The sequence below is a fragment of the Amaranthus tricolor genome, chromosome 5 (genome assembly GCF_026212465.1).
Source record: "Amaranthus tricolor cultivar Red isolate AtriRed21 chromosome 5, ASM2621246v1, whole genome shotgun sequence".
NCBI classification, from domain to species: domain Eukaryota; kingdom Viridiplantae; phylum Streptophyta; class Magnoliopsida; order Caryophyllales; family Amaranthaceae; genus Amaranthus; species Amaranthus tricolor.
In genome coordinates, this window is record NC_080051.1 from 17,766,199 (window position 1) to 17,793,138 (window position 26,940).

The 26,940-nt window shown below is 33.2% G+C and overlaps 4 protein-coding genes across 4 annotated transcripts; 2 read left to right on the forward strand and 2 right to left on the reverse strand.

The window, feature by feature from the left end:
• The first annotated feature begins 1,800 nt into the window (after window positions 1–1,800).
• LOC130814323 (ubiquitin-conjugating enzyme E2 7-like) lies at window positions 1,801–4,931 on the forward strand. The gene is made up of 6 exons (XM_057680439.1): window positions 1,801–2,012; window positions 2,132–2,234; window positions 2,545–2,642; window positions 2,735–2,835; window positions 3,980–4,057; window positions 4,362–4,931. The coding sequence occupies exons 1-6, from the start codon at window positions 1,964–1,966 to the stop codon at window positions 4,437–4,439; spliced, it is 507 nt and encodes a 168-aa protein (XP_057536422.1). The 5' UTR covers window positions 1,801–1,963; the 3' UTR covers window positions 4,440–4,931.
• A 520-nt stretch (window positions 4,932–5,451) lies between these two features.
• On the forward strand, window positions 5,452–8,686 carry LOC130814322 (ubiquitin-conjugating enzyme E2 7). The gene is made up of 6 exons (XM_057680438.1): window positions 5,452–5,696; window positions 5,817–5,919; window positions 6,230–6,327; window positions 6,420–6,520; window positions 7,731–7,808; window positions 8,168–8,686. Exons 1-6 carry the CDS (start codon window positions 5,648–5,650, stop codon window positions 8,243–8,245), a joined length of 507 nt encoding a protein of 168 aa, XP_057536421.1. The 5' UTR covers window positions 5,452–5,647; the 3' UTR covers window positions 8,246–8,686.
• Window positions 8,687–13,773: 5,087 nt separating this feature from the next.
• Window positions 13,774–16,347, reverse strand: LOC130814321 (jasmonate-induced protein homolog). The gene is made up of 3 exons (XM_057680436.1): window positions 16,151–16,347; window positions 15,652–16,043; window positions 13,774–14,220 (listed from the first exon to the last, which is right to left on the reverse strand). Exons 2-3 carry the CDS (start codon window positions 16,030–16,032, stop codon window positions 14,035–14,037), a joined length of 567 nt encoding a protein of 188 aa, XP_057536419.1. The 5' UTR covers window positions 16,033–16,043; window positions 16,151–16,347; the 3' UTR covers window positions 13,774–14,034.
• Window positions 16,348–24,098: 7,751 nt separating this feature from the next.
• Window positions 24,099–25,551, reverse strand: LOC130813505 (uncharacterized). Its single transcript, XM_057679344.1, has 2 exons — window positions 25,472–25,551; window positions 24,099–25,380 (listed from the first exon to the last, which is right to left on the reverse strand). The coding sequence occupies exons 1-2, from the start codon at window positions 25,549–25,551 to the stop codon at window positions 24,099–24,101; spliced, it is 1,362 nt and encodes a 453-aa protein (XP_057535327.1).
• Between the last annotated feature and the right edge of the window lie 1,389 nt (window positions 25,552–26,940).

Here is a 26,940-nt window from a genome sequence, read left to right on the forward strand (position 1 = left end):
CCCCTAAAAGAAGTGAAGAGATTGAGCCAAACATGCACCAAGGAAAAGAAACGAGCCGTAGCTAAGCCACGCCAAAAAGCCACAACTCGTTGCTCAGCATTACAGTCCAGAACAAAAGCAACGAGTCGTCCCAAAAAATGCCATGACTCGTCGCACATCTACTGATCTCAGCATAATAGTCCAGAAACAAAGCCACGAGTTGTCTCATATATGTCGCGACTCGTCGCATACTTTCTGATCTGAGCACTGCATTCTAGAGGCTGAGTGACGACTAGTCTCCAACTTGTCACGACTCGTCGCACATTCCCTGAACTCACATACCCTAGGCAGAACAAAAGTGATGACTCGTCGCCCCTGATGTCACGAGTAGTTTCCTCTCTAAGGTTAGGGTAAAAACTCTAATTCAAAGCATGGGATGATATTTTATCGATTAATTGTGTGAAATTTGGGTCTATGATTAAACCTATGCTTAATGAATCTTAGTTTAAATATATTTATTAACCTTTTCAATAAAAAAGAAGTTTGAGATTAGGATTAATTTAGGATTGAGATATATTTAAGTTAACTTCCTATTAGTTTAGCCAATAAAACGGATGTTTGAGGATTAACACTAGTAAGGTCTTAAACAGATATTGATTAATAAAGCGAAAGCTTGAGGTTAATTAGATCACGTTTAATTATGCCAATGGCTCAAATTCATACAATTATGAGAGTAATTGACTCCCATGTTAGAATAAGGTGATTCCCGACGCCCTAGATTTGTCATATTATTATTATCTTCGTATTAATCATTTTGGATTGTAGTATTAGTTTCTCAACTCAACTACTCGTTTATCCGTGTCTCGTAGTCATAAATCGAACAAATTAGTTAACTCGCTTCCCTGAGTTCGACTCGTTTAGCTACACGTACACCGTGTGCTTGCGGTAATTTAAAATTTGCACACCACTTATCCTCGACCCTCTCCATCATCTCATCAACATGATCTACATCCTCATTAATATCCTCTTTATTTGTCTCATACCCATTATTATTCTCTACTGTATGAGCAAATACTTCTTGGTACACATTATGTGGAATAATTTTTCTTTAAAAACTCCCTCCTCACCATGCCAAACTATGATATAGAGGTATATATCCAAGTCGAAGTATGTGCTCCTTAAAGATGTTTACACTATTTACCTTTGATACATTATCACACTTGGTACATTGGGAGTAAAAACCAACTCCCCCGTCCTAACTTGATGTTCAATAGCAATACTACAAAACTCTAACCTTTTCATGATTTTTCTACAATAATAAAGGAAAAATTCCTAGAATAATCCAACATTTTCATGATTTTTCTACAATAATCCCACCTATTGATTAATCATTAATAATCCCAACTTTAAGAGTGTTTTCCTAGAGTAAACTTGGATAATCCGATAATCTGCTGTATTCACAAAAATGTAAACTGAAATTAACTAAATTAGAGAAAAATTTAAACAATTTACATAAAAAATTTGAATAATTAAAAAAATCATAATTTTTTTCAATATTATTTTTGCACTTTTTTTTGACATTTTATTTTAATTTTCTTTTTAAAATTTAAACTTACTATAGCAAATTTATCAGGCTATCGGGTTTACTCTAGTAAAATACTTTCTAAAGTTGAAATTATTTATAATTAATTAATAGATAAGATTATTGTAGGAAAACATGAAAAAATTGAATTATTTTGATAAATTTTAATAAAATAAATACATTCATAATATTACTATATTAAACATTCAAAAAATTAGTGAGACCCTATAAAGCTAGGACGTTGCCCATGCAATAATTACAAGAGTTACTCATTCTACAGGAGGAGAAAATTAGTGAGAGAGAGAAATTACGACTGGATTCTTGAGCAACTCTCTTCTGGAATCTTCTATCTCTTATCGCCAAATCTTAGTTTGGGTTTTCTCCTTTCTCTATACTTCTTCCATGGCTTCACCGTCTCAAGCTTCACTTCTGCTCCAAAAACAGCTTAAAGGTAAAAACCCCAATTCAATTTCAGTTGATCTATGCTAAATTCATTGATTCTATGATTAGGTCATTTCTAATTTCTACGTTTTATGATCGAATTGTTGATTTTTTTCTTTCTTTTTACAGATCTTTGCAAAAACCCTGTTGATGGGTTCTCAGCTGGATTGGTTGATGAGTCTAATTTGTTTGAATGGAGCGTTACAATTATTGGGCCTCCTGATACCCTTTAGTATGAATTGAATTCCCTTTTCGATGAATTTCATTCTGTTCACGTGTATTTCGTTTTTAGGGTTTATGTTTTTCTTGAATTTAGGGAGAAATTGGGTGGCTTTTTGTATGATCTTGGATTAATAAAGACTTGTTGCTGAAGATCCTATCTTTTTGTATCTTCTATAATTGTTTGATTCTTTGGATGATTCGATATTTTTGTTTGCTGATTGGGATTGAAAAGAATTAAAGAATTGGGGAGTTCTTAATTGATTTTGGATGTGTGAGTGTTTCTAGTTAATATAACTAATAGAAGTTCTTCTGCTGTGTAGTGAAGGGGGATTTTTCAATGCCATCATGACATTTCCTCCAAACTATCCAAATAGTCCACCGCAAGTGAGGTTTACATCAGATATATGGCATCCAAATGGTTGGTTGGTTCTTGGCATTTTTTGATTATATTTAATAGAAATATGGAGTATTCCTTTATTTTTCGCTTATTCATTATTGGTTGAATTCCAGTTTATCAGGATGGCCGGGTTTGCATATCAATCCTTCATCCTCCGGGTGATGACCCAAATGGCTACGAGCTTGCAAGCGAGCGGTGGAGTCCTGTTCATACCGTAAGTTTTGTGACTGGGAGATCGCCTTTTTTCTACTGAAGTTGGATTTGTGAATGTTTATGTGCAATCATTTATGTCATCTAATCATATACATCCTGAAATCCTTTGATTGATGTGAATTTTTCAATATTCAATTGGTTGAAGTGACGCCTTTATAAAATCAAAGGGTGGTTGAAGTGAGGGTATATTGCTTGGTCAGTTGTGCTAATACATCAAGACTGGAATGCACATTTAGAGTCCTGAACTTAAAGGGCTTCATAAACTGAAAAAGGACAGACCTCAAATATGTTCATGCATTTGCTCTCTACAAATTGATTCTGCAAGCCTGAAACTAGCGTCTGGAATTATATTAGTGATTGTGGAACTTGATGGTTAGAAAATCGGAAATGGGTACTATGTTCAGAACTGAAATTAAGAGCGTGAACCTTTAGTGTATCACCGTAATTTTACCTTTCTTGCTTTATTCCCTTTAAAAAATCACTTCAATCTCTGTCGCATGTACTATGTCTTACTGCAAGTCTGTCACGGTTTCGCAAGTTTGCAATTCATCAGTAATTCGAAATGTAGTGTCTTACAAACCTTGATTACACATGACTAGAAAGAAAGTGAGACATTGCTTTGTGTAAGATCATGAAATGGGTTACGCAGAGTTATACTCTAGAGTACTTGATAGTATGTACTTTGTCACTATTGACCAAAAATTCTACACCATTTTTCATATAATGTTTGAATGGATTGCATTTGGTGAAAGAGTAAACATTAACTTCTGTTAAAGGTAAAATGCAAAGGATTTTACCATTTATTTTTAACAAGGAAAAGGGTGAGGGTGAAGATTTTAAATTTACAAGGTATTTTGGGAAATATAGTAAGAGGATGGTTTAGTTTTAGTAATTGGAGGTTTTGTCTAGCATTCCTTAAGCTATACTCCTTTTACTCATTTTGCATCATTTTGCATTCTAATGTATAATTATGGGGTTGATTACTTAAATTTTATTAGTATTATTGAGTCTCTTGGAAGTAATTTCCTGAGATTTTGCTCTCCCCTGTTCATTTGTTTGTGTCTCTTATTTTCTTTTGAATTGTTCTTAAATTTTATAGATATAAGAAAGCTTTGATGCTTACAATTGCCTATGTCTCATTTCAGGTGGAAAGCATAGTTCTTAGTATCGTATCCATGCTTTCAAGTCCTAACGATGAATCTCCAGCGAATGTTGAAGCCGCGGTAAGTTCCATGTGTTCTTGAGAAAATTTGATTAGTTTAGTTTGAGGGAATCACTTTTAGATCTTAACTATTATTTTGCACGCTGGTCACCTCATCTTTAGAATTATAGACCTACTGGTAGATGTGATTAAGATGTTCCTTTAATCACCTTTTATTGGTGGGAGCTTGTGCTTTTTCATTGTTATGTTTGGTACACATTGAGCTTTATATTAATGATCATGCATCTTTTTCAACATCTTGCAACTTGAAAAGTCGTTCCTGCAAGAGATATTGAACATATTTTTCCCGTTTTTCGTTTTTGCAGAAGGAATGGAGAGAAGATAGAGACGGGTTTAGGAAAAAGGTCAGTCGATGTGTAAGAAAATCACAAGAAATGCTATGATGGCATAACTTGAACGCTTCTCTCACCTGCTTGCTTCAGATGTTGCCATGACAAGAAAAGTGGGAAATTTTAATGGGCAACTCTTTAAATTGAAGGATTTTTGTGACTTTTGATTGTGCTTGCTGCATTGTGTTTCAAGTCAAAACGACGGTCTGTATTTCAATATTTGGTATATCTGCATAAATAGCGGAAGCGAATTTACCGGAGGCTCAATCACTTGTTTTGAGTTCACCAGCCTTCTATTTCTCCAAATTGGCGAATGCAAATGATTTGAACTCTACGTTTATATTATGATGATATAGTTGATTTTCATATCTTGATTGTACTTGTTCATGCTGTCTATCTGGACTCTGGAGAGTACACTTTGCCTGCCCTCTACGGCTTTCTATTTTTAACATTTCTAAATGCTACACGTATTATTATAACGACAATTTTTTTGGGATTCAGTTGTAATTTCCTACTAACATGAATTTAGTAGGAATTTTTAGTCAAGTCAAAATTTTCGTCTGAGCAATGTTAATTGGTTAGTCTATGTCGATGGATGTGCGTGTTTTTTTAATTTTGAGATACATACCATTGTAAATATGTTTTCATAACTATTAAATTTTTGAGTATAAAATCTAACTATTAAAATTACAACAAACTAAATCAATATGATTTCTCAATAGAATAAAGGGTAAATTGTTAATAATAAACTAACCATTGCTTGATTTGTTAAAAATAAGTTTATTTATTATTTATTTTTAAATAAACCCACTTAGGTATATATTTGTTAAATATAAATCGACCTATTGTTTATAGCAATCTTGAAAGGTTTTTTGTAAGTAAAAAATTATGAATAAATTATAATTGAATTTATTTTCAACAATTATAATAATAGGTGAATTTATTTAAAAATAAACAATAATTGAATTTATTTTCAGCAGATTGAACAAATATTGATTATTTTTTATGATTTCCCCTAAAATAAAATAATAATCTACGATTTAAACATATAAAAAGAAAAACAATAAAAAAAAGCGGTAAATGTAGATACCCTAGCCGCTTGTTTGGCCATGCAATAATTATAAGAGCAACTCATTCCGCAGAAGGAGAAAAATTAGTGGGATAGAGAGAGAAATTATAGAAGAGAGTGAAACGACTGGATTCTTAAGCAACTCTCTTCTGGAATCTTCTATCTCTTATCGCCAAATCTAAGTTCTTCTTCCATGGCTTCACCGTCTCAAGCTTCACTTCTGCTCCAAAAACAGCTTAAAGGTAAAAACCCCAATTCAATTTCAGTTGATCTATGCTTAAATTCATTGATTCTATGATTAGGTCATTTCTAATTTCTACGTTTTATGATCGAATTGTTGATTTTTTTCTTTCCTTTTACAGATCTTTGCAAAAACCCTGTTGATGGGTTCTCAGCTGGATTGGTTGATGAGTCTAATTTGTTTGAATGGAGCGTTACAATTATTGGGCCTCCTGATACCCTTTAGTATGAATTGAATTCCCTTTTCGATGAATTTCATTCTGTTCACGTGTGTTTCATTTTTAGGGTTTATGTTTTTCTTGAATTTAGGGAGAAATTGGGTGGCTTTTTGTATGATCTTGGATTAATAAAGACTTGTTGCTGAAGATCCTATCTTTTTGTATCTTCTATAATTGTTTGATTCTTTGGATGATTCGATATTTTTGTTTGCTGATTGGGATTGAAAAGAATTAAAGAATTGGAGAGTTCTTAATTGATTTTGGATGTGTGAGTGTTTCTAGTTAATATTACTAATAGAAGTTCTTCTGCTGTGTAGTGAAGGGGGATTTTTCAATGCCATCATGACATTTCCTCCAAATTATCCAAATAGTCCACCGCAAGTGAGGTTTACATCAGATATATGGCATCCAAATGGTTGGTTTGTTCTTGGCATTTTTTGATTATATTTAATAGAAATATGGAGTATTCCTTTATTTTTCGCTTATTCATTATTGGTTGAATTCCAGTTTATCAGGATGGCCGGGTTTGCATATCAATCCTTCATCCTCCAGGTGATGACCCAAATGGCTACGAGCTTGCAAGCGAGCGGTGGAGTCCTGTTCATACCGTAAGTTTTGTGACTGGGAGATCATGCCTTTTTTCTACTGAAGTTGGATTTGTGAATGTTTATGTGCAATCAGGCAATCAGAATGTATATGATTAGATGGCATAAAATCTAATCACATACATTCTGAAATCCTTTGATTGATTATAAATTGAATGTAGCCCCTCCCTGTGTGTGAAAATTTATCTTGTCATTGATCTTAAAGCGAGTTTTAGCCGAATACATCAAGACTGGAATGCACGTTTAGAGTCCTGAACTTAAAGGGCTTCATAAACCTAACAAGGGCAGACCTCAAATTCCGAAAATAGAAACTCACCATGTTCATGCTTTTGCTCTCAACTATATTGATGCTGCAAGTCTGAAACTAGTGTCTGGAATTATATAAGTGATTGTAGAACTTGATGATTGGAAACTCGGAAATGAGTATTATGTTCAGAAGTGAAACTAAGAGCGTGAAACTTTAGTGTATCTCTTCGATTGTACCTTGCTTCCTATACTCCCTTGCAAAAATCAATAATAAACATTAAGAATTATTGACCAATAATAAACCAATAATAAACCTTAGTGTATCTCCTCGATTGTAACTTGATGATTTCTTTGGCTTCAATCTCTGTTGCTGCTACTATGTCTTAGTGCCAGTTTTTCACGCTTTCCAAGTTTGCGATTCATCAGTAATTCAAAATGTAGTGTCTTACTAACCTTGATTGCGCTTGATTGGAGAGAAAGTGGGTTATTACTTTGTGTAAGATCATGAGATGGGTTGCACAGATTTATACTGCGGAGTACTTGATGGTGTGTACTTTGTAGTATTGACCAAAAAGTCTACACCATTTTCCATATTATGTTTGAATGGATTACATTTGGTGAACGAGTAATCTTTAACTTCTGTCAAAGGTAAAATGCAAAGGATTTCACCGTTGATTTTTAACAAGGAAAAGGGTGAGGGTGAAGATTTTAAATTTACAAGGTATGTTGGGAAATGCAGTAAGAGGATGGTTTAGTTTTTGTAATTGGGGGTTTTGTCTAGCGTTCCTTAAGCTATACTCTTCTTTTACTCATTTTGCATCGTTTTGTATTCTAATGTATAATTACGGGGTTGATTACTCAAATTTTATTAGTATTATTGAGGCTCCTCTTATTTTCATTTGAATTGTTATCAAATTTTATAAATAAGAAAGCTTTGATGCTTACACTTGCCTATGTCTCATTTCAGGTGGAAAGTATAGTTCTTAGTATCATATCCATGCTATCAAGTCCAAACGATGAATCTCCGGCAAATGTTGAAGCCGCGGTGAGTTCCATGTATTTTTGGTTTGTTATGGTGATGCTTGAGAAAATTGGATCAGTTTAGTTAGGCAAGCACTTTTAGATCTTAACTTCTATCTTGCACGCTAGTCACCTCATCTTTTGAATTATAGACCTACTGGCAGCTGTGATTAAGCTTTATCTTGAGGCAATCACTTACCCTTGAGAATTATGGACCTACTGGTAGATGTGATTTCGTTGTTCCTTTTGTCACCTTTTGTTGGTTGGAGCTTGTGCTTTTCATTGTTACGTTTGTTACACATGCTCTAGTAATGATCACGCAGCTTGAAAAGTCGGTTCTGCAAGAGAAATTGAACATATTTTTCCCGTTTTTCGTTTTTGCAGAAGGAATGGAGAGAAGACAGAGACGGGTTCAGAAAAAAGGTCAGCCGATGTGTAAGGAAATCACAAGAAATGCTATGATGCACTTGCATATCTTGAACACTTCTCTCACCTGGACTTCTGTATCCTGCTTCCGATGTTGCCATGGTCCTAATGGTATGACGAGAAAAGTGGAAAATTCCGATGGCAACTCTTTTAAATTATGTTTTTTGGGGGGTTTTGGCTGGGATCAAATACAAGTTTTTTTTTTTAGGATTTTTGACCGGGATCAGATAATTTCTGTCAAAAATGCCTAGTGCCCGTTAGATTTGTGACTTTTTGTTGTGCTTGTTGCATTTTTTTTCAAGTCGAGATGACTGTCTGTGTTTCAATATTTGGTATATTTGCATGAATAGCGGAAGCAAAATTGCCGGAGGCTGAATCACTTGGTTTGAGTTCACCAGCCCTCTATTTGACCGAATTGGCGAATGCAAATGATTTGAACTCTACTTTTATACGATGATGATATAAGTTAATGTTAAACTCTTCTTGATTCGAGTTGGAATTCTATGGGTAGTGGGGCTAACGTTTAAGAGTTTAAATTAAGTATTGTGTAATTTTATTCAATCGCTTTGACCCTTGCATTTTATCTTAATGAATTTTAGCTTGAAAAAGCAAGCTCTAAATTCATATTTTAAGATTAATCTCCAGCCTTTTAGAACTAGAAAGTTGTGATTATTACTTTTTATGACAAAAATAGTGATCGTGAAGTATCTGCTCTGGTATTTGGAATGGCCAATGGGAATGAGCAATCTACTCTTCTTAGATTTGGGCTTTACTCCAAAAAGATAAAAGTAATCTTGATTAATTGATTGCAATAAGAAGACCAAATTGACTACTTGTGAACTTTCTTTCCTCTTTTGGCTCTGAATTGGGTTGTTCTAAAGTGATTCCAACATATCTTTGAAAATACCCAAATAGCCTCCTCTTCTATTGGTGCTTATTAAATTTGCAAATTCTTGTGATAGACCGTCTCTTTAAACGACCATCTTTAATTGGTCCGCATATAAATGAGAGTGTAGAGTAAGTTACTTGGTGGACATTGAGGATATTTTAAGTAGGTATTTAAGATATTGTAAATATCGAACGCTTACTCGGTGGACATTAAGGATATTCTAAGTAGGAACGGTAAGTAGGCATTAAGGATAATGTTAGTAGACATTAAGGATGATGTAAGTAGGCATTAAAGATACTTGAAGTCGGTATTTAAGTATACTGTAAGTAGGCATTTAAGGATATTATAAGTAGGCATTGCTGCTATTGTAAGTTGATATTAAGGACACGGTAAGTAGGCAATAACGATGATGTAAGTACACATTAAGGATATAATAAATAGACATTAAGCATTTAATGGATTGAGTCTGAGAGGCGTCTTTCAGGAGACCTGCTGTATCAAATTTATATGCTCTTTTTATGTTCTAAACCTAATTTTTATTTTAAACTACCTTTATTGACCTTTTGGAAATTCAACTTTTATTTCCAAATATGGATTTAGCTAAATTATTTATTTGGATACCCTACATTTTAAACACCAAAACTTGGCTGAGGCGGTTTCAATTTGAGACCATTAATTTGGGCCGATCTAATTCGTGCGTGTAATAGCCTCACATGCTTTTTTTCGTTTTTTTCATTTTTTGGGCATTTATCTATTTTAACCTTAAAGGTATTAATTTCAACTTCAAGTAAACCTTAAACAAATCAATTAAAATAAAATTTTTTAAATTTTTTCCTATAAGTGATCAATTTTGACGTGAAACTGATCAATTTCTATCTAAATATGGTTCTGTTTTCGCTATTTGAGAATGGAGTTAATAAAGATGGTTTTATTCTATCATTTTATGGATGAATTTCAAACAACAAATGAATTGTCAATAACACTATCAATAATAGTGTTAAAAATATTGTACTATATAAGGAAATTTTATTCAATGCAACATGGTAGTTGTAATGGAACATAAGAGTACTTGTACTCTTTAATCAACGATCAATAATAGTGTATTGCTCTTTCCTCAACGGTTTCTGTTTATAATGAACTTGGAAATAAAGTTTGTAGGTGTAGTGTTTTCTTACCCTTTATGTGAAGGCAGAGGAAGTGTCGATCTCAAGTTATGTTTTGCCAAATGATTCGATGAATACTATTGGAAATGATCAAGAGTTTATAGCTGCTTTGTTATAAAAAATTCAATTTTAATCTAAAAAAGATTGATTCACACCTCAAAATGATCAATTAAATGTATGCTTTTTGGGAATAATCAAGAGTTCATGATTGCTTTGTTATAAAAAAATTCAATTTTGATCTAAAAATGATCAATTTTAACCTTAAAATGATCAATTGAAAACCCATTTTTTGTTCTTAAAGGTATCAATTATGACCTTAAATAGATCAAGTATTGAGCACAATTGAAGAAAACTATTTTGGGGCTTATTTGGCTATTTATCTCATATTGAAGCGGTCTCGCATAAGACCAGCTGCAATTTAAAAATGTGGCCCAAATCCTAAGGAATTGAAAAATAAGAAAGAGATCCATATTTCAAAAAATACAGCAAATCTTGAATGCAACGGCCTCACACATGCGACCAGCCAATTCCAATTATATTTTTATTAATTTTTTAATTTTTTAAAAATATATCAATTCTAAGCTTCGAAACACCTGTTTGAAGGCTTAAAATGCCCATTTTAAGGCTTAAAATCCCTACTCCAAGCCTTAACATTTCTTCTCCAAAGACTTTACTATATTTTTAAGCCTTAGAATGGCCATTTTAAGCTTACTTCAACAGTTAAAATGTTAATTTTAAAGCTTAAAATCCCTAATTCATGGCTTATAGTCCCTACTTTAAGGCTTGAAAAATATCATATATTATTTTAGTAAGCATGTTTAGTATTGGAGTGCTTTATACTAATGTTGCTTTTTTTTCTCTTTGATTAAGCACTATACGTCTTCGAATATGCCTTTTAAGTTTTGGAATTATCATTTTGAGACTTGGAATAGACCTTGTATTATTTGAGTTAGTATTGGAGCTTGATTGTCTTGTTAAGGCTTGAAATTGGCCATTTAAGGCTTGGATTTGACATTTTACGATTTGTAGTAGATATTAAATGCATGGTTTAAAATAGTCTTTTTAAATCTTAAAATTGATCTCTTAAGCCTTTGAATTGTTATTTTAAGGCTTGAAATTAACCATTTAAGGTTTGAAAATTGACATTTTAAGGTTTAAAGTATATTGAGTAACTTTTACAATTGTATGAATTTTTATAGTTGTGTAATTTTTGCATCAAATCTTTAATTTGCTAACTTATAGTACTTGAAAACATTGAGAACAAAATTTTAAATACAATCAACACTAAATTTGAGAACAAGACAACAATTTTCTAGAGCATTTACGCCAACAAACTACAATACATGCGATTAAAATTTCATTGGAGATGACAATGACAGTTGCGATGGAGACTATTATGATGGTGGTTCTAGAATTGGTGGCATGAGTGGATGATGGAGAAGAGGACATCACAGACTGACGGTGGTCGAAACTTTCTTTGGTGAAGGAAGCCATTAATTTGGTGTAGAAAGCTTAAGTGATATTAGTGAGGAAAGAAGTATTTTTTAATTTTGTATTTTATAATAATGGGCTGCCAAGCCATACTAATGCAGTCGCATACAAGTTTTATTCTTCAAAATAAGAGTCAAAAGGCTTGTTATTTTGAATTATAAAACAAGAAAATGAAATACTAAAACTCAATCTTCTAATCGTCACTTTTCGCATCTGAACTAAAGGAATCCCAAGTTATTGCATCTTCCATTGTTGAATCTCCTGGATTCATTCAAATAGGTATGTTATACTAAAACTTCCAAATCTACTTCATCTCCTGCTTCAAATTGAGATGCACAACCAGAGAATCTACTTGAAATATCCTTGGTTTACGATTGTTGCTCATCTGTGCTAGTTAGGTTTTATTTTAATTGTATGTGATCGATGTTTCGGTGAATTTTAGTTGGTGGAACATTTTGAAACCATTGCATATGTCAAAATCAAACAATAGTCACAAATATACGCATTTTAAAACTCAAGTGACATTTGTACGCATCACATATCAAATTGTGATAGTAATAAGAATTATCACTACCATTAAAAAGAAACAAATAAAACAGAAACTAATTCTAATTTAGATGTCAACCAACTCAAAAAAATTATCACTATTATTTAAAATTTTATTCTTACCCTCCACTCTGCCCAAATTCATAATTTGTGTTTCTTTATCATTTTTTTGTTATATAGTCACATACCACCTATTTCGGCCTCACTCACAACTAAAATCGAGACAGGAAAACCCTTTCCCATGGGAGAGGATGTGGCCGAAAGTTGCCCAACCTCCCCTTATCCTATTAGAGTCTAGAGAGCTAATGCTTTACCTTGTCTCTAGAATTTCACACTAGAAGTATTTATATAGTATTTTTTATATAAGTGTAAATATAATGTAATTTCAATGTGTGGAGAAAAGTATTATATAAGAAATTACATAATACTAAAAGTATGCTCTTTCAAATGTCTTAAAAGACCATAAAATTTTTAGTAAAACAATCATCCTTAAAACTAAAAGAAAGTCCACCACCAAACCAATAATCAATACTTGGTTACCCAACTTAGTCTTAGTTTAGCGGAATGAGAGCACCTCACAACTCTAAAGTTGAGGCTTCTATCCCCAATAGTGTCACTTTAGTGATGAACATCTCTCATATCACGACCATACTCCTAAGGGGCATGTTATTGAGGAGTATGTGGCTATAAGAAAGCTACATAAGACCATGTCGAGGAGTATGTGGCTCTAATTTTATAAAGTTAAAATATAAAAATAAAGGCTTGGGGTGCAAACATTCTCCTTTTAAGTATAAATGAGTTCATGATTTCAAGTGCAAAAAAAATAAATAAATAAAATTTACTCCATGGTCATCATATTGATTACCCTTATATTAAGGCGAAGCAAAGATTCTAGAGGTTATATTATTTATTTTTGCGATGTCTTTTAAAATAGGACCCTTCAATATATTAAAAGATAAAAAATTTTCCACTTTAAAAAAAACAAAATGTATTGTAACATTATATTACTCCAAATATAAAATAGATTTACAAACAAATCACTTAAAAAGTGTTGTTCGAAACCGAGCCTGAATAGCACCATTTAATATTTGAGGCCCCTTATTCCGGGGGCCCTAGGCGGTCAGCTACCTGGGATACCCCTAGAACCGACTATGACTTATATGAGCTACTCTTGTGAGATACCGTCTCATCGACCTCAAATAAGAAGCTTGTATTTTCATAATATGTATAAGATGAACTATTTAACCCATGTATGAAACACATCTCTTGGCGAGATTGTATCATACAACAATTTGAAGAATACATAACATCCTAATCAAAATATTGTCACTAACTCACTATGATTGATCCCAATTCAAAGCGACCCAAAGCGAAACCAATATATTATGGGGCCTCAACCATAAGCTTAAACTTTTGATTGAGGTCCCAAAATATGTTATATACTCTAACAACATAACAGTCGTAAAAGAAACCAATGTACATATCCTTCATTATATCTAGTATCCTCTTATTATTGACATAAGAAAGCAATGTACATACCCTTTATTATATCTTGTTTCTTCTTATTATTGACATTCTTGCATATTTTTGTTGTTGGTATCACAACATCAATGCTAAAGCCTTAATTTCAAGATATAAAATTTAATCTCGAATATGGCTTGAGATTTTGTTTATCTTAAGCATATAGGTTCTTGTCATATAAGCTCCATCAACATGATTAAACTTAACGATATTCTTCATCCACAGATGAACATTACACCAAGTTTAGCTATTTTACCATCACTAATCTTAGCTATTATTGACTGCCATGTTGTGGATGGGTCTACTTGCACACTTGTGTAGCTGCTTGCGTCAAGTTTCCGTTCAATTCCATTCCAATCTATAGCTTTATAATTCTCTTTTGGCCCATCTTCAACGTAAATCTTACGAATAGATAATTAAAGAAAATTTAGCAAAAAGATACAATAATTACCAAGTATGAGCAAGGGTCGAATTTGGGTCAGGTCCAATTAGATTTAAATTCAGACTAAATTTTTTATTGGATCTAGATTCAGACCTATATAGGGTCTAGAAATTAAAAACACCTTATGCAATTTTCGTCTATTTATATAAAATTATTAGAAGATTACCGATTAATAAGGATTTTCTAATACTCTATAAATTGATATATCAAATATATGAAACTTTTTACCATTCAAGTTCTTAAAACAAAATATTCATCGCCTTTCAATTTTCAAAATACACATACTACAATCACTTTTCAAATTATATAAACTGACAAAGTTTCAAATCAAAAAAACAAATACACATAAATTCTTTTAAGTAGTATTTTTAAAAAATAAATATAATATCAAAAGTGTAGACTTAAACCCTTAGATCAAGGACTCAGATCCGACTCGGACCCTTAGGATTAAAAAATAAGTGAATCTCAACTCTTAAATTAGAGTCGAGTCGGATTAAGACCCTCAAAATCCAAAACTCATGCCAATTGAATTTTGGTATAAGACACAACACAACAGTGTCAAACCTAAAAGATCAACTCCATAAATAAATAAAAGTGAGCTTTCAAAATGATCTTCAATGTCAGAATTCACAAGTAGCTACAATTAAAAAGATATATTTTTTTTTGTCAAATCCCAAATCTCCTGGTATAGAAGATGACTTTGATCATCTTCATCAAAATTTTAATTTCGAAAACATATCATCAAGAAATAACAAAATATACATAACAATCAAAATTTATTCGGACAATGACAAATAATCATTATGATGAGATTGTTAGAAGATTACTCTAGATTTGTTCAATAAAATATAAAATTTAAATTAATACTTATATTAACAACCTAAGTTTTTGATTATAAAAGCATAATATATTTTAAAATCCATTATCTGTTTTATAAGGCATATTATAACTTATACTGATAACATGTAATTGCATCTTTATTCAAAATTTATATTTATATGTCCTTTAACTTACAACTTCGTGCAATGCACGAATTTCTATTCTAGTTTTTGATATAAATGAAAAGATTTTTAATGCAAACAACAAAAAAAACAATCTAAAATGAAAAATAAAAATGACTGTGAAGAATAGGAGGGAGTTTCACAAATATTCAATAGTACTTTCTTTGTCTATGTCATTTATTTTTGCACCAAGGTGTAATTTAATGTAAAAGAAAGTTAGGCTGAAAAATATGACGAAAAATAATTGTAGGATATAAATAAGTGGTTAAGATATGTGGATTAGATTAAAAGAATGAGAGTGATACCACTAAAAAAAAGAAAATGATGAACAATCAGTAAACAAATTCAAATGAAAAGTGGCGTCAAATAAGAGGGGCAAAGGGGAGTACCTTGTTAGGTTGATCACCAAAGGGTACAAACCAAGCTAAGAGCCATGCGGTATTGGCACTAGCATAGACCACAGCAGCCTTAGAGCCTTTAGAAGGAGCTCCATAGTGCACAAACTTGGCCGTCCCTCCTATCGGAATCTCTGCTGGAAAATTGGCTCGTCCACTTGCTTGGCCGCACCAATCATGCTTACTTAGTAGTTGTAACCTATTTCCGTTGGTTATGTTTAGTATGCAACCAGCAATTTGCAATTGTACTTTCTCAACATTAGGATTTTCCAAGAGTAAAACTTTCTCGGCTTCTTTCATCATTTGTTCCACAACTGCTTTGTCTTCATTTCTTAGTATTGTTGATGTAGTTGGTACTAGTTGTTCTGAAGCCATGCTTGTTTTCTCTGTCAAAGTATCAAAAGAAAATGGAAATTATCACCCTTTTAAACTTGTAATTTTATGGAATTATTTAGGCGTGCACTATTATAGGAGGTTGAGTAAAGGGAAATACTCAAGTTTGGGTGTTATGCTTGATCGAGGTAGACCTCCTCAAAGACAAATATTATGATTTACTTTGGTGAAACACCGAAAGCGGTGAAACAATCTCTTAATAGAGTTTATAAGCTAATAATTTGTATTAGTTGAACTATTCAGCCAATGTTTAGAAAGCATATCATAGTAAGACCGTCTAATATAAGAATTTTGAAATATTATTCTTTCTTGGAACAATAAAAGTAAATAAAGTAAATAACGCGTTCAAAAAACGCAATCAAATAAATATATAAAGACAAGAAGTTGGTGAATGAATGGGAAAGTTGTAGCTTTTTATGTATTTGTCAAAGCATACACAAATATTCTTGTAGATAAAAGTGACACTACCTATTAAAGAGGAAAAGAAAGCACCAAAATTAGTTAAAAGAATTGCATTTCTAAGGTTCTGATTCAAAGATGTTTTAGTGAATTACACATCTTGTCTGGTAATAATAGATTGTAATAGTAGTGTCAAGGAGTATTAGCTGTATTAATTCTCCCATTTTTCATATCAAAAAAATCTCCCTTCTTTTTGTAGGTCTAGGAATCAATTACGTACGTATTGCACGTGCTTAAATGCAATAAAAAAAGTACCCTGCATTTTCTTAGTAGTTAGTACCAATGTTGCACTAAACAAATTTTGTTACGGAAAAGTCCAGTTTTTCATTTTGATGCAAACCACAAAACGGAAAGCTTTATGTTTTGAATCGAGTTTCTATGCGTACATATGAGCAGTTCGAAATACGACACCAAGTATGGTTTTGCGTTTGCACTTAAATAGCTAGTGTACTCTCTTAAATGTACTAATACTGTTTTGTTCTAACCATTTTCTCTATTTACTTTAGATATAGAGATTAAAGAGTGTGGATAATGTTTAAAGTAGTAAGATATTTTGCCCTATTTACTTTAGATACAGAGATTAAAGAGTTGTGTATAATGTTTTAAGTACGAATTCTTTCTAATGCTTTCTTAATGACGTACTTGACTGCATTTGAAGGTTAAATAACTGTTGTATCATTAGCAGTTTGTTGTCTAAAGATTTTTTCATATACAACGACTCCAATTCCAACCACAACTTCGTGGTCGCAGCTTGATCAACAACCTTCATGATGATATGACCACCCAGACTCAGTAACATGGTAGAGTGAGTCTTGTCTTCCACCGTCTTCGTAATAGTTAGAATAAAGACGACCCGAATTATTTACATGAAAATATAAATTTCAGATAGTAAATCGGACAATATAAGAATTTAACAAGTCAATGGATCGATTACGTTCTAAGGACAGAGGAACAATGTTTAACAATAGAAAACAAACTACAACGTAAATTTATAAGTTTACAACTTGAGAACTATATGGCCTCGAAAAATTAGAACCAAAATATATATTGTAACTTTTAGAGGTTCATGAACGATAACATTCATTATTAGACAAAAAGGGATAGTGCATATCGAGGTTTCATATGAGCCATCTTACTTGCCTTTATAACCCGACCTGTCAATCAAATCTACTAGTTGTCATCATCACAACATCATCGTAAGTTCAAAAGAACAATGTGCACGTCAGAGACATAATACATGAGCAACTAATAGTTAAGCAAATCAATGTGTTCGTCCTAGCATAGTTAAAGACTCTAACTTGCGTAGAAGTATCCCTTATTTCAAATTCCCAACTTATGATATTGCCCGGCTTGTATGGGTGACCATAGTAAAATTTTATAAGAATACACGAGGGAGAGCTAGTCCCAAGGAAAAATCTTGACCAAGTCGTTGCCCGACAGCTTAACTCGATAACAATAAACATCGTCAAGTTCCAATTAACTATTTTCAAATTATTTGAGGTGTCTAGACCTTAAGTGATAAATAACATAAAACACTTGAATGAACAACATTACTCAACAATACCAATGGCATAACAAGCATAGTCCAAGCATGGCATACCTTATTGGCACGATCTACCGCATAAAAGCTTTGAGTTTTAAACGATTATTGACTCCTTAAAAACCGAGGTCCTATCAACAAACAAACATAGAACCACGTATTAAAAAAAATGTGCGTATACATGTGTCTCATATCACACCATTTACACCCCTAATAATCATCAACACAAAGGTTTACACACCAAACATCATAGTACACAAGTACAATATATGTCTACAAATTAAATGGCATCTTCCGCCGATTTAAGTACTTCAAATAAAAAATCCGACACCACCATTATATTTGGAATGTATTAATTACTTTGAGTATCAAGTTTCGTAATTGTTGATGTTCAAATGCAAAACAAAACAAAAGCTTTCAGAAGGTTAGTGGCGAGTCGTCGCTATAAGCATTGACTCATCGCTTTCCCTTTGAACTGAATATTGCCAGTTCAGAACACTGGCGATGAGTTGTGGCTTTTAACAGCAACTTGTCGCTTCCTTCTGAATAATGCTAGTTTCTCTTTAGTTTTTTTAATAATAATAATATGTTTAATTTTATATATTTTATATACATTTCTAATCCAAGTCTCATGAATTATTATTTTAATCATTCAAGAATATATGTATATATATCCACATGTCAGAATTTTAGTTAGTATCCTAAGGAAAAGATGAAAGGTTTTAGGTTGAAATTGTGGCTTGAAAGTGAAAATTTTGAATTCTTTCTCTTATTTTGATTTGTAGATGAGAGATTTAAGAAGTAATACTCCTACAATTATAATACTCATCAATATATTCATTAAGAATGGAGTTAATAGGTCTCATAAAAATCTAAATTGCTTAATTGTTAAGCTAGAAATGAAAGGATTGAAGGAATAAAAAGTTTGATCGAAGGAATGAAGGACTTAAGGATTGAATATCAATTGATGGTCATAAACCTCCGTAAACACCAATAACTACAAGCTTTTTCACCCTCCTCTTCTTATTCATGACCAACCGGCCACCCTTCATAAGCCATCATCAATACATTTTTTAATTTAATTTATTTACTAAATCAATGATCGGTGTAAAAGCATGACAATAAAACGTTACGCGACCAACACGCCGTATGAGAAACACGCTAAGCATGTAACAAATGGAGAATACATTGATTTGATTTATATTTTACATGTTGTTTTAACGAGGTGTTATAGACTCTAACTGCCCCTCAGTCAATTCGTCTCTAGATCTCGAAGTAGACACCGCACCTTTAGGGATCAATAGACGCCAAATTTGTTGTTACTTTATTATTGCTTTTGCAATGCTTTCATCTTAATCTGTCAAAGCCCAAAACTATTCCTGCCAATAAATTTCTCAACTCTAATTGTTAAATATGCAACCATTGTTTCTCCCTAAAAACACTCCAATGTCGAAGTTTGTGCTCTTTGATAAGTGCAATTATTTGCACTTATTTACATCATTTTATATTCCTTAACGATGGTCGTTGTTAGTAATTTTGTGCTTATTTTGAAGATATATGCTAAATTACTCATTTTGGTTATTCATGTTGATTGTGAGTGGTTTTGATTGTTTTAAGCATATTCTTATGGTTTTAATGATGACGGAGTTTACTAAGGGGATTTTAGCTCGCGTGAAGATGTTCTACAAAGAAAATGAACAAAAGAGTAGAAGAGTATTTATAATGCAAAAGTTTTGAGGTGAAATTTGATACATGTCTACTCTTTTGGCCATAACTTTGGATAGTAATTTCGCATTAATGCAAGGTTTGCAGCATTGAAAGCTAAAATTCAAGAGCTTTCTAACGGTATATTATATCCCCAATTCCGATAAACGAGCAAGAAATTATGATCGTTTGAAGTTTGCTGAAATTGTCGGCACAAAACGCCGAAAAAACTTGATGTGCAAATTTTATTTAACCGCAAGCGCACGGTGTACGTGTAGATGCAGGTCGAACACAAGGAAGTTAGGACAAGAAACTTGCTAATTTCTACTAATTATATTGCTCAAGGAGAAAAAAAAATTTGATTGGTTGTTTTCTAACAAACTAAAAATGCAATAAGAAGATGTGGTTGAAACTATATATAATGAAAGATCTAGGGTGTCGGGAATCCCCTAAATTCTTGTATGATCAAACTCTTGTTAGTGTCTATGAAATGTTGGATTAATTATGTGATTAAATATGATCTTGTTAATCTCAAACTATCGCTCTGTTGATTAACTATTAGATTTAGACCCTACTAATTCAATTCTCACACGCTAGTTTTATTGAACGAATTAATAAGAATTTGACTAATATTTACCTTAAAGCAAAGTTGATCCTAATCTCACGCGCTAATTCTATTGACTAGTTCAACAAAGCATATTTAATTTAGGGTTATTAGCACAATTTAACCACTTCAATCCTAGTTTCATAAACACTTTCAATCATTAAATCATACTTGAATTATAGGTTCAACCCTAATCCTAGAAAATTTATGTACTCACTATTCATGGTGGAAACAATGAACACAAACCCTAGAATGAAACTAAGCATGATAAAAGATAAGAATAATGAAATTTGCAAAGAAAAAAATAATTAAACTATGAGACAAACAATTAAAGATCCAAGAGACAAAAATAAGAAGAATAATACTACTTTTAATAAATGACAAATTCTAGGAAAAACAATTAAAGTTTGACAAGAAAAGATTAAACTAATGCAAATTTGATAAAGAAAGATTAAACTACTAATAAGAAAGTAAATTAAAGATAAGAAATTAAAAACTTACAAGTATTAAAAATGGAGTTCTATGGAGGAAGATGAAGGAGGAAGGAAGAAGAAGGAGAGGTTTTCAATCTCCCCCCTTCTGCTCCCCCAAAAGAGGCTTCCTCAAATCCCCTTATTAACCACTAAATAAACCCTAAGAAGTTAATTAAAAATAAAGATAAAATAAAATAATACACAATTAAAGTGACGAAAAAAACGCTGCCCGAAATCCAGAAGAAAAAACCTAGTCGGCGTTCACATTTAGGACCAAAAAGCCGAGTCGGCGTTTTGTACTGACAATTTCAGCAAACTTCAAACGATCGTCATTTCTTACTCAGTTATCGGAATTTGGCATATAATATACCGTTAAGAAAACTCTTGAAGTCTAATTTCCAATGCCCAAACCTTGCATTAATGCGATTTTCCTATCAAAAGCTATGGCCAAAAGAGTAGACATGTATCAAATTTCACCTCAAAACTTTTGCATTATATACACTATCCTACTCTTTTGTTCATTTTCTTCGTAGAACATCTTCACCCGAGCTAAAATCCCCTTAGTAAACTCCATCATCATTAAAACCTAAGCACTATGTTTAAAATAATCAAAATCACTCAAAATCAACATGAATAACTAAAATGATTAATGTAGCATAAATCTTCAAAATAAGCACGAAATTACTAACAACGACCATCATTAAGGAGTATACAATGATATTAATAAGTGCAAATAATTGCGCTTATCACTCTTGATGCCAATTGTTGTACTGATTTGACGGAAGCAATTAATGAAAACAAGCAAGAAAAAATAAAGAATTCAAGAACAATAAGAAAATACACCAATAAGTTGATGTGGTTTACTATCAATGTGATCCACTAGGCATTGAGAACAAATTTTCACTATGAGTGAAGAATTAATGAAACAAGATGAAACAGAGAAATTCTAAATTTTGTGGTTCTCCAATTGAATCCTCTCTTTTTCTCTCTAGCTTTTCTCCTCTCTACTTGTTCTAACTCTAAACCTAAGGAATAGGGTTTATATAGTAACCCTCATTTAAAAAGGATATTAGGTTAAACACAAATAAGAAAACTGAATAAGAAATGCACAAAAGCCGTAACCTGCAGAAACCGACGACTCATCGCTTGGTCACTAGAATTCTAAGTAAACATCAGTACGACGACTCGTCGTTTTCAATAATGCCAGAAGCGACAACGCGTTGCTAGTTTCCGGAATATAGGCTCGACCCATGCCAGTAGCACCATGATCAATGACTTAGGGCCCCGGCATTTTGAGGGCTGAATTTCTATAAAAAAAACTTAATGTGATTTTTGTCTCAGGTTGCAACGTTAGACACGTTTGTTTTCATTTCTAGTAACAATGTATTTCAACTTCTCAAAATCAAATTTACTTCCTCGTTTTCATTTTTCATTTCCCATAAAAAAAAAAGTCATTCAACTTCCCAAATTCATATTTTCCGTTTTTTTTTCCTTAGTATTAAGATGAAATTCTGAATTATCCACCTTCTTATCTTCTCTAAAATTTTATTTCCCCCAAATTGTAAAAAGTGAAGAACTCAAGAAATAGCCATTGAATGTGAAGTATTAAAATTGTTGTTCATCTCTTCTCTATGATTTTATTTATCTTACTTTTTTTCTTGTTTGTAAATTTCTGAATTTCTAAATGGGAAATTGATTGAGATCGGGCTTTTAATTGTTTGTAAAATTTTTGAAATGTTTGTAATATTTGTAAAATGTAAATATATGAATTGGTTGTAAAATGCGAAATTTCTTAATGTAGTGTTTGGAAATAAGTATTTCATTTTGAATTATGGATTTTAATTATAAAATCATAAATGAAGAATTTGAGAATGACAAGGTTTGGTTAGTCATTTTCAAATTCTCAACTATAAACTACTTTAGCAATTATGGAATTTGATCTAAATTCAAATATGAAATTTTTTGATTTGCCAAACAATAAATTTGAACCAATTCCAAATTTCCAAATGAAAACATGATTCCCAAACATGACATAATTTAAATGTGAGCTCAAGAAATTATTTGTAAAATTTTTTAAATTAGAGTGGAGTGGTGGGGAAAAAGTAGAGTAGAGTGATTGGGAATCTTTTCCCATAATAATGCCCATATAAAAAGAATTTTCCACTTTGCATTAAAGGAAAAATTATTTCCCTCAATACAGTCCACGTAGGACAGATAAATTTTTTTTTATGCACAGGTATAAAACCGCCACTCTAAATGGCGGTTTGCATCACTTCCTAAACCGCTACTCTAAATGGCGGTTGACTTAATTATTTTTTTTTGAAAATATTAAAACCACCACCTTAAATAACAGTTTATAATGCAACATTTTTCACCTAACCCGCCATTTAAAGTGGCGGTTCACTAATTTTATTTTTTTTTTTTGAAATTAATTAAACCACCTTTTAAGGTGGTGGTTTGTCTGCAGCCCTTTTCCATATTTCCGTCAAATTCTTGAACATTAAACGTTTCATACCCTACATTAAAATAATTTAATACTTCATATTACATAAGAAATGAACCAACAAGCTCCTCCAGTACTCATGACAAATGAAAAGAGCGCATATATATTACATAACGACAATCCAAAATAATAAGTAAGTTGAATATGTACAATAAACATCCCAAGGCAACTAATCTAGACTCCCCGACCCCGTTTGGTGCGTACATCGGTCGTAGAGGTGGATGTGGACTCCTCAGCCTCTGTGATGACTTCAAGAGTAGGCGCTCATCGCTGACTAGCACGTTGATACGTCAAGATCCGGTTAGGAGACGATGGATGTGGAGGAATGAACACAGGCCCTGGGGGAACAAATGGCGACAGAGCGCCAATAGAGGTTGATGGAGATTCCGAAGATCGACCTCGACTAGATGAATGACCGGATCCTCTTGATGAACCTCTACTAGAACCTCGTGAAGAACTACCCCTGTGACGAGAACCCGAAGTGGAAGGAGTGTGCAACGTGTCATCATCAATGGTAGTGGGACGAGTGGGAATAAGGTAATCATACCCCGTCAGACTTAAGGCCTCCGTCAACGTGTTGATGGAGCCCAAGGTCTGAGTACATAGGCGATACCCCAACTGGTAATGCTGACGAGTCACCAACTGGGAAGTTGATCCCTCCCATGCACGTACGCTCCAATGGTTCGTCTGAAGCGTAAGTACTGATGGATCAACAGGGCCCGACATTGTCATTATTCCTGTTATATATATACATTTTTATTATACTCAATATAATGACAAACTAGCATACAAGTAAAAAAAACATACTAGTTGAGCTGTATTCCTACGAGGACATGTTTTCTTATTACGACCACTAAATCCATAACTGCCGCATGTGTTCCGAGAACGCGTCACCAGTGCATCCATTTCGTTCCTTATGCGAGTTGATCGCGGACGTCCCTTTCCACGATTAGTTGATGGATTTGGGACAACTGTCGGACCATTCCAAGGAGCACAGGTGAACATGTCTGGAATAGGCATAAAGGTATTCTTATATGTCGCTACGTATTCTGTAGTGTGAAACGAAGGGTCCACAAAAGCATCATATGAAATGTTATGAGCTCGACATACTGCAAGTACATGTGAGCATGGTAACTTGAACATGGTTGGTTTCTGACAAGAACATGATGTAGCTGTGAGGTCAACCATGTAACACTTTCCACCTTTTCCTACTATCTTGTTGCCACGACCAGTGGTAACCTCAAATATCCCACGTACTATGTCATATATCCTAACATCATGAAAGCGAGCTTTTTCAATATTCTTATCAATCGTATCAGTTGGTTTCTTGGCATACACGTGTCCATTTTCTAATCTCTTTCTCCCTAAATCCCTCCTTTTTTCAAAGTATTCATTAACCCGGTAGAATGTCATCCTAACTAATGAAGTGATTGGGAGACACCAGGCGCCCTTCATTACGACATTGAACGCTTCAGACATGTTTGTAGTTTTCACTCCATATCGATGGCCACCATCATGAATCAAAGTCCATTGGCGCTCAGGAATAGAACCATCGACTAAGTACTTATATGTGTCCTCGTCATACTCTTTAAGGCGAATCATATAGAAATTATATTTTCGAATCTTGGTCTGTTCAGAAGCTTTTCCAAATAAGTTCCTAACTGGTATGTTATTGAACTTCTTATGCACATTGGAAGCAAGATGTCGTTTACAAAACCAATGGAACGCATATGGCTCTTCCCACCCTTTTCCGACTCTGTTCATTGCATGCAAAATTCCCTTGTGACGATCAGAGATGACACATAAGTCATCCCTTTTAGTAACATACTGCCTTATACAATCCAAAAACCAACTCCATGTGTCGTTGCTTTCTCCCTCAACAATAGCAAAGGCAAGTGGGAACAACTGAGAATTTGTATCTATCACCATAGCAATCATTAATGTGCCTTTGTACTTTTCGTACAAATGTGTCCCATCTATAGAGATATATAAGGAGTATAAAGTAGGGAAAACCCTTAATTGATGGTCCGAAAGCCCAGAAAATTCTCTGAAAAAGAACTCTGGTAGGATCCATTGTTGGTTGGACTTCCCAATGCACCATTGTTCCTCCGTTAGATTGCATTAACGCCTGCAGTTACCTTGGAAGCTCCTCAAAAGACTTATCCCAATCCCCAAAGACTTTAGTTATAGCCTTATTTTTCGCCAACCAAGCTCTCATGTATGTTATAATGAATCCGTATTTATTGTTAATAAAATTAACAATTGACTTCACATTGAAAGCTGGATCAACTCTTATCATATCCACGATAAGATCAGCAACAAAATCAGAAGTAAGGAGGGGATGGTCATCACTGTAATGTGCTGAGCATTCTTGATTATGACCCTTATATCGCACAATCTTAAATGAACCAGTGGCGGTCATGATAGCTCTCATCCTCCATTCACAACCTTTCTCCTCACATTAGTACATTGGATAACATACTTTGAAGGCTCTGACTCAATTACACGAAAGTTTCCATTGCTAGATATTGCCCATGCTTTAACATTCTTCTTAAGGTGGTCTAACGAGTTAAACTCTTGCCCTATCCTAAAGTCACCATTTTCAGTCATGGAGTTGTCATTATTCCAAGTCATCCATGCATCCATCAATCTTTGATCAACCTCATCAATTTTAAGCCAGTCTTGAGATGGAGCAATATCTCTAATCACTGCATCTAGAGCTTCTCTTTTTTCATCATCCTCCTCTGAATCAAAATCAATATGCTCATCCTTCTGATCTAAAGAGTCAACCTCGTTGGCATTACGCCTACCCAAGTGAGTCGTGGAGAACGTGTTCATTGCATCACAACCAATGGCACGTGAATGAGTTGGAGAATTAAACGTAATTTGGGTTTGTTAACATTTTTTTGTGAATGTATCATGGCGTACACTAGGACCTAATTCTGGAAGTTCCATGCTAGTTATGACTTCCCTCGTATTACCCAAATTCGCAACCATTTCGACATGAACCTCCATTGTCGTTCCAGGGGTTTGTGATGTCGCATAAGCAAGAGCACTTATACTTTCATCATTCTTAACCGGGACTAACACATTTTTCCTAGTCACCGGATATTTCATCTCCATTTTTAATATAAAAGAGTTGCGTTCAGAACCAATTACATCATAGACTTTGCTATGAAACACCTCAAAAGTAATATTTTGACGATGGATAAACATCAGTGCATTCAATCCTTCCTTATACACAACATCGGATCCCGTATAACTAACTTCCCCACCCCAATACACTATAACGGGCTAATGATCCATATTCTGCATACACAAGCATGTTTTTCATGTGATTTCACATACACTTTATTGTTCATTGTGAGTAAGGAAAGTAAGTATAAATGTGTATACAAGAATGTGTAATATTAAAGTATTACAACACTTATTAGAAGGGTCAATTCCAAATATAAAACTAACAATACCATGAATATATACTAACTCCATTAAACTAAGCCTACAAAGTAGTAAACTTTCATTGTAGCATTTCATCTAACACTTTATATGCATACAAAACAAATCATAAAATTCAACTATAAATGTGTAAAATGTAAGCTTAAATATT

What these genes read in the sequence shown, in the direction of transcription:
- LOC130814323 (XM_057680439.1), top strand. Translation starts at nt 1,964, where the DNA reads ATGGCTTCACCGTCTCAAGCTTCACTTCTGCTCCAAAAACAGCTTAAA. An exon ending in AGATATATGGCATCCAAATG is followed by an intron (nt 2,643 to 2,734) that starts GTTGGTTGGTTC and finishes GTTGAATTCCAG; the next exon opens with TTTATCAGGATGGCCGGGTT. An exon ending in CAGCGAATGTTGAAGCCGCG is followed by an intron (nt 4,058 to 4,361) that starts GTAAGTTCCATG and finishes TCGTTTTTGCAG; the next exon opens with AAGGAATGGAGAGAAGATAG.
- LOC130814322 (XM_057680438.1), top strand. Translation starts at nt 5,648, where the DNA reads ATGGCTTCACCGTCTCAAGCTTCACTTCTGCTCCAAAAACAGCTTAAA. An exon ending in GCTCCAAAAACAGCTTAAAG is followed by an intron (nt 5,697 to 5,816) that starts GTAAAAACCCCA and finishes TTCCTTTTACAG; the next exon opens with ATCTTTGCAAAAACCCTGTT. An exon ending in GGTGGAGTCCTGTTCATACC is followed by an intron (nt 6,521 to 7,730) that starts GTAAGTTTTGTG and finishes GTCTCATTTCAG; the next exon opens with GTGGAAAGTATAGTTCTTAG.
- LOC130814321 (XM_057680436.1), bottom strand. Translation starts at nt 16,032, where the DNA reads ATGGCTTCAGAACAACTAGTACCAACTACATCAACAATACTAAGAAAT. An exon ending in TTGGTGATCAACCTAACAAG is followed by an intron (nt 14,221 to 15,651) that starts GTACTCCCCTTT and finishes TCTATTCGTAAG; the next exon opens with ATTTACGTTGAAGATGGGCC.
- LOC130813505 (XM_057679344.1), bottom strand. Translation starts at nt 25,551, where the DNA reads ATGAGAGCTTGGTTGGCGAAAAATAAGGCTATAACTAAAGTCTTTGGG. An exon ending in TCTTTTGAGGAGCTTCCAAG is followed by an intron (nt 25,381 to 25,471) that starts GTAACTGCAGGC and finishes GTTCTTTTTCAG; the next exon opens with AGAATTTTCTGGGCTTTCGG.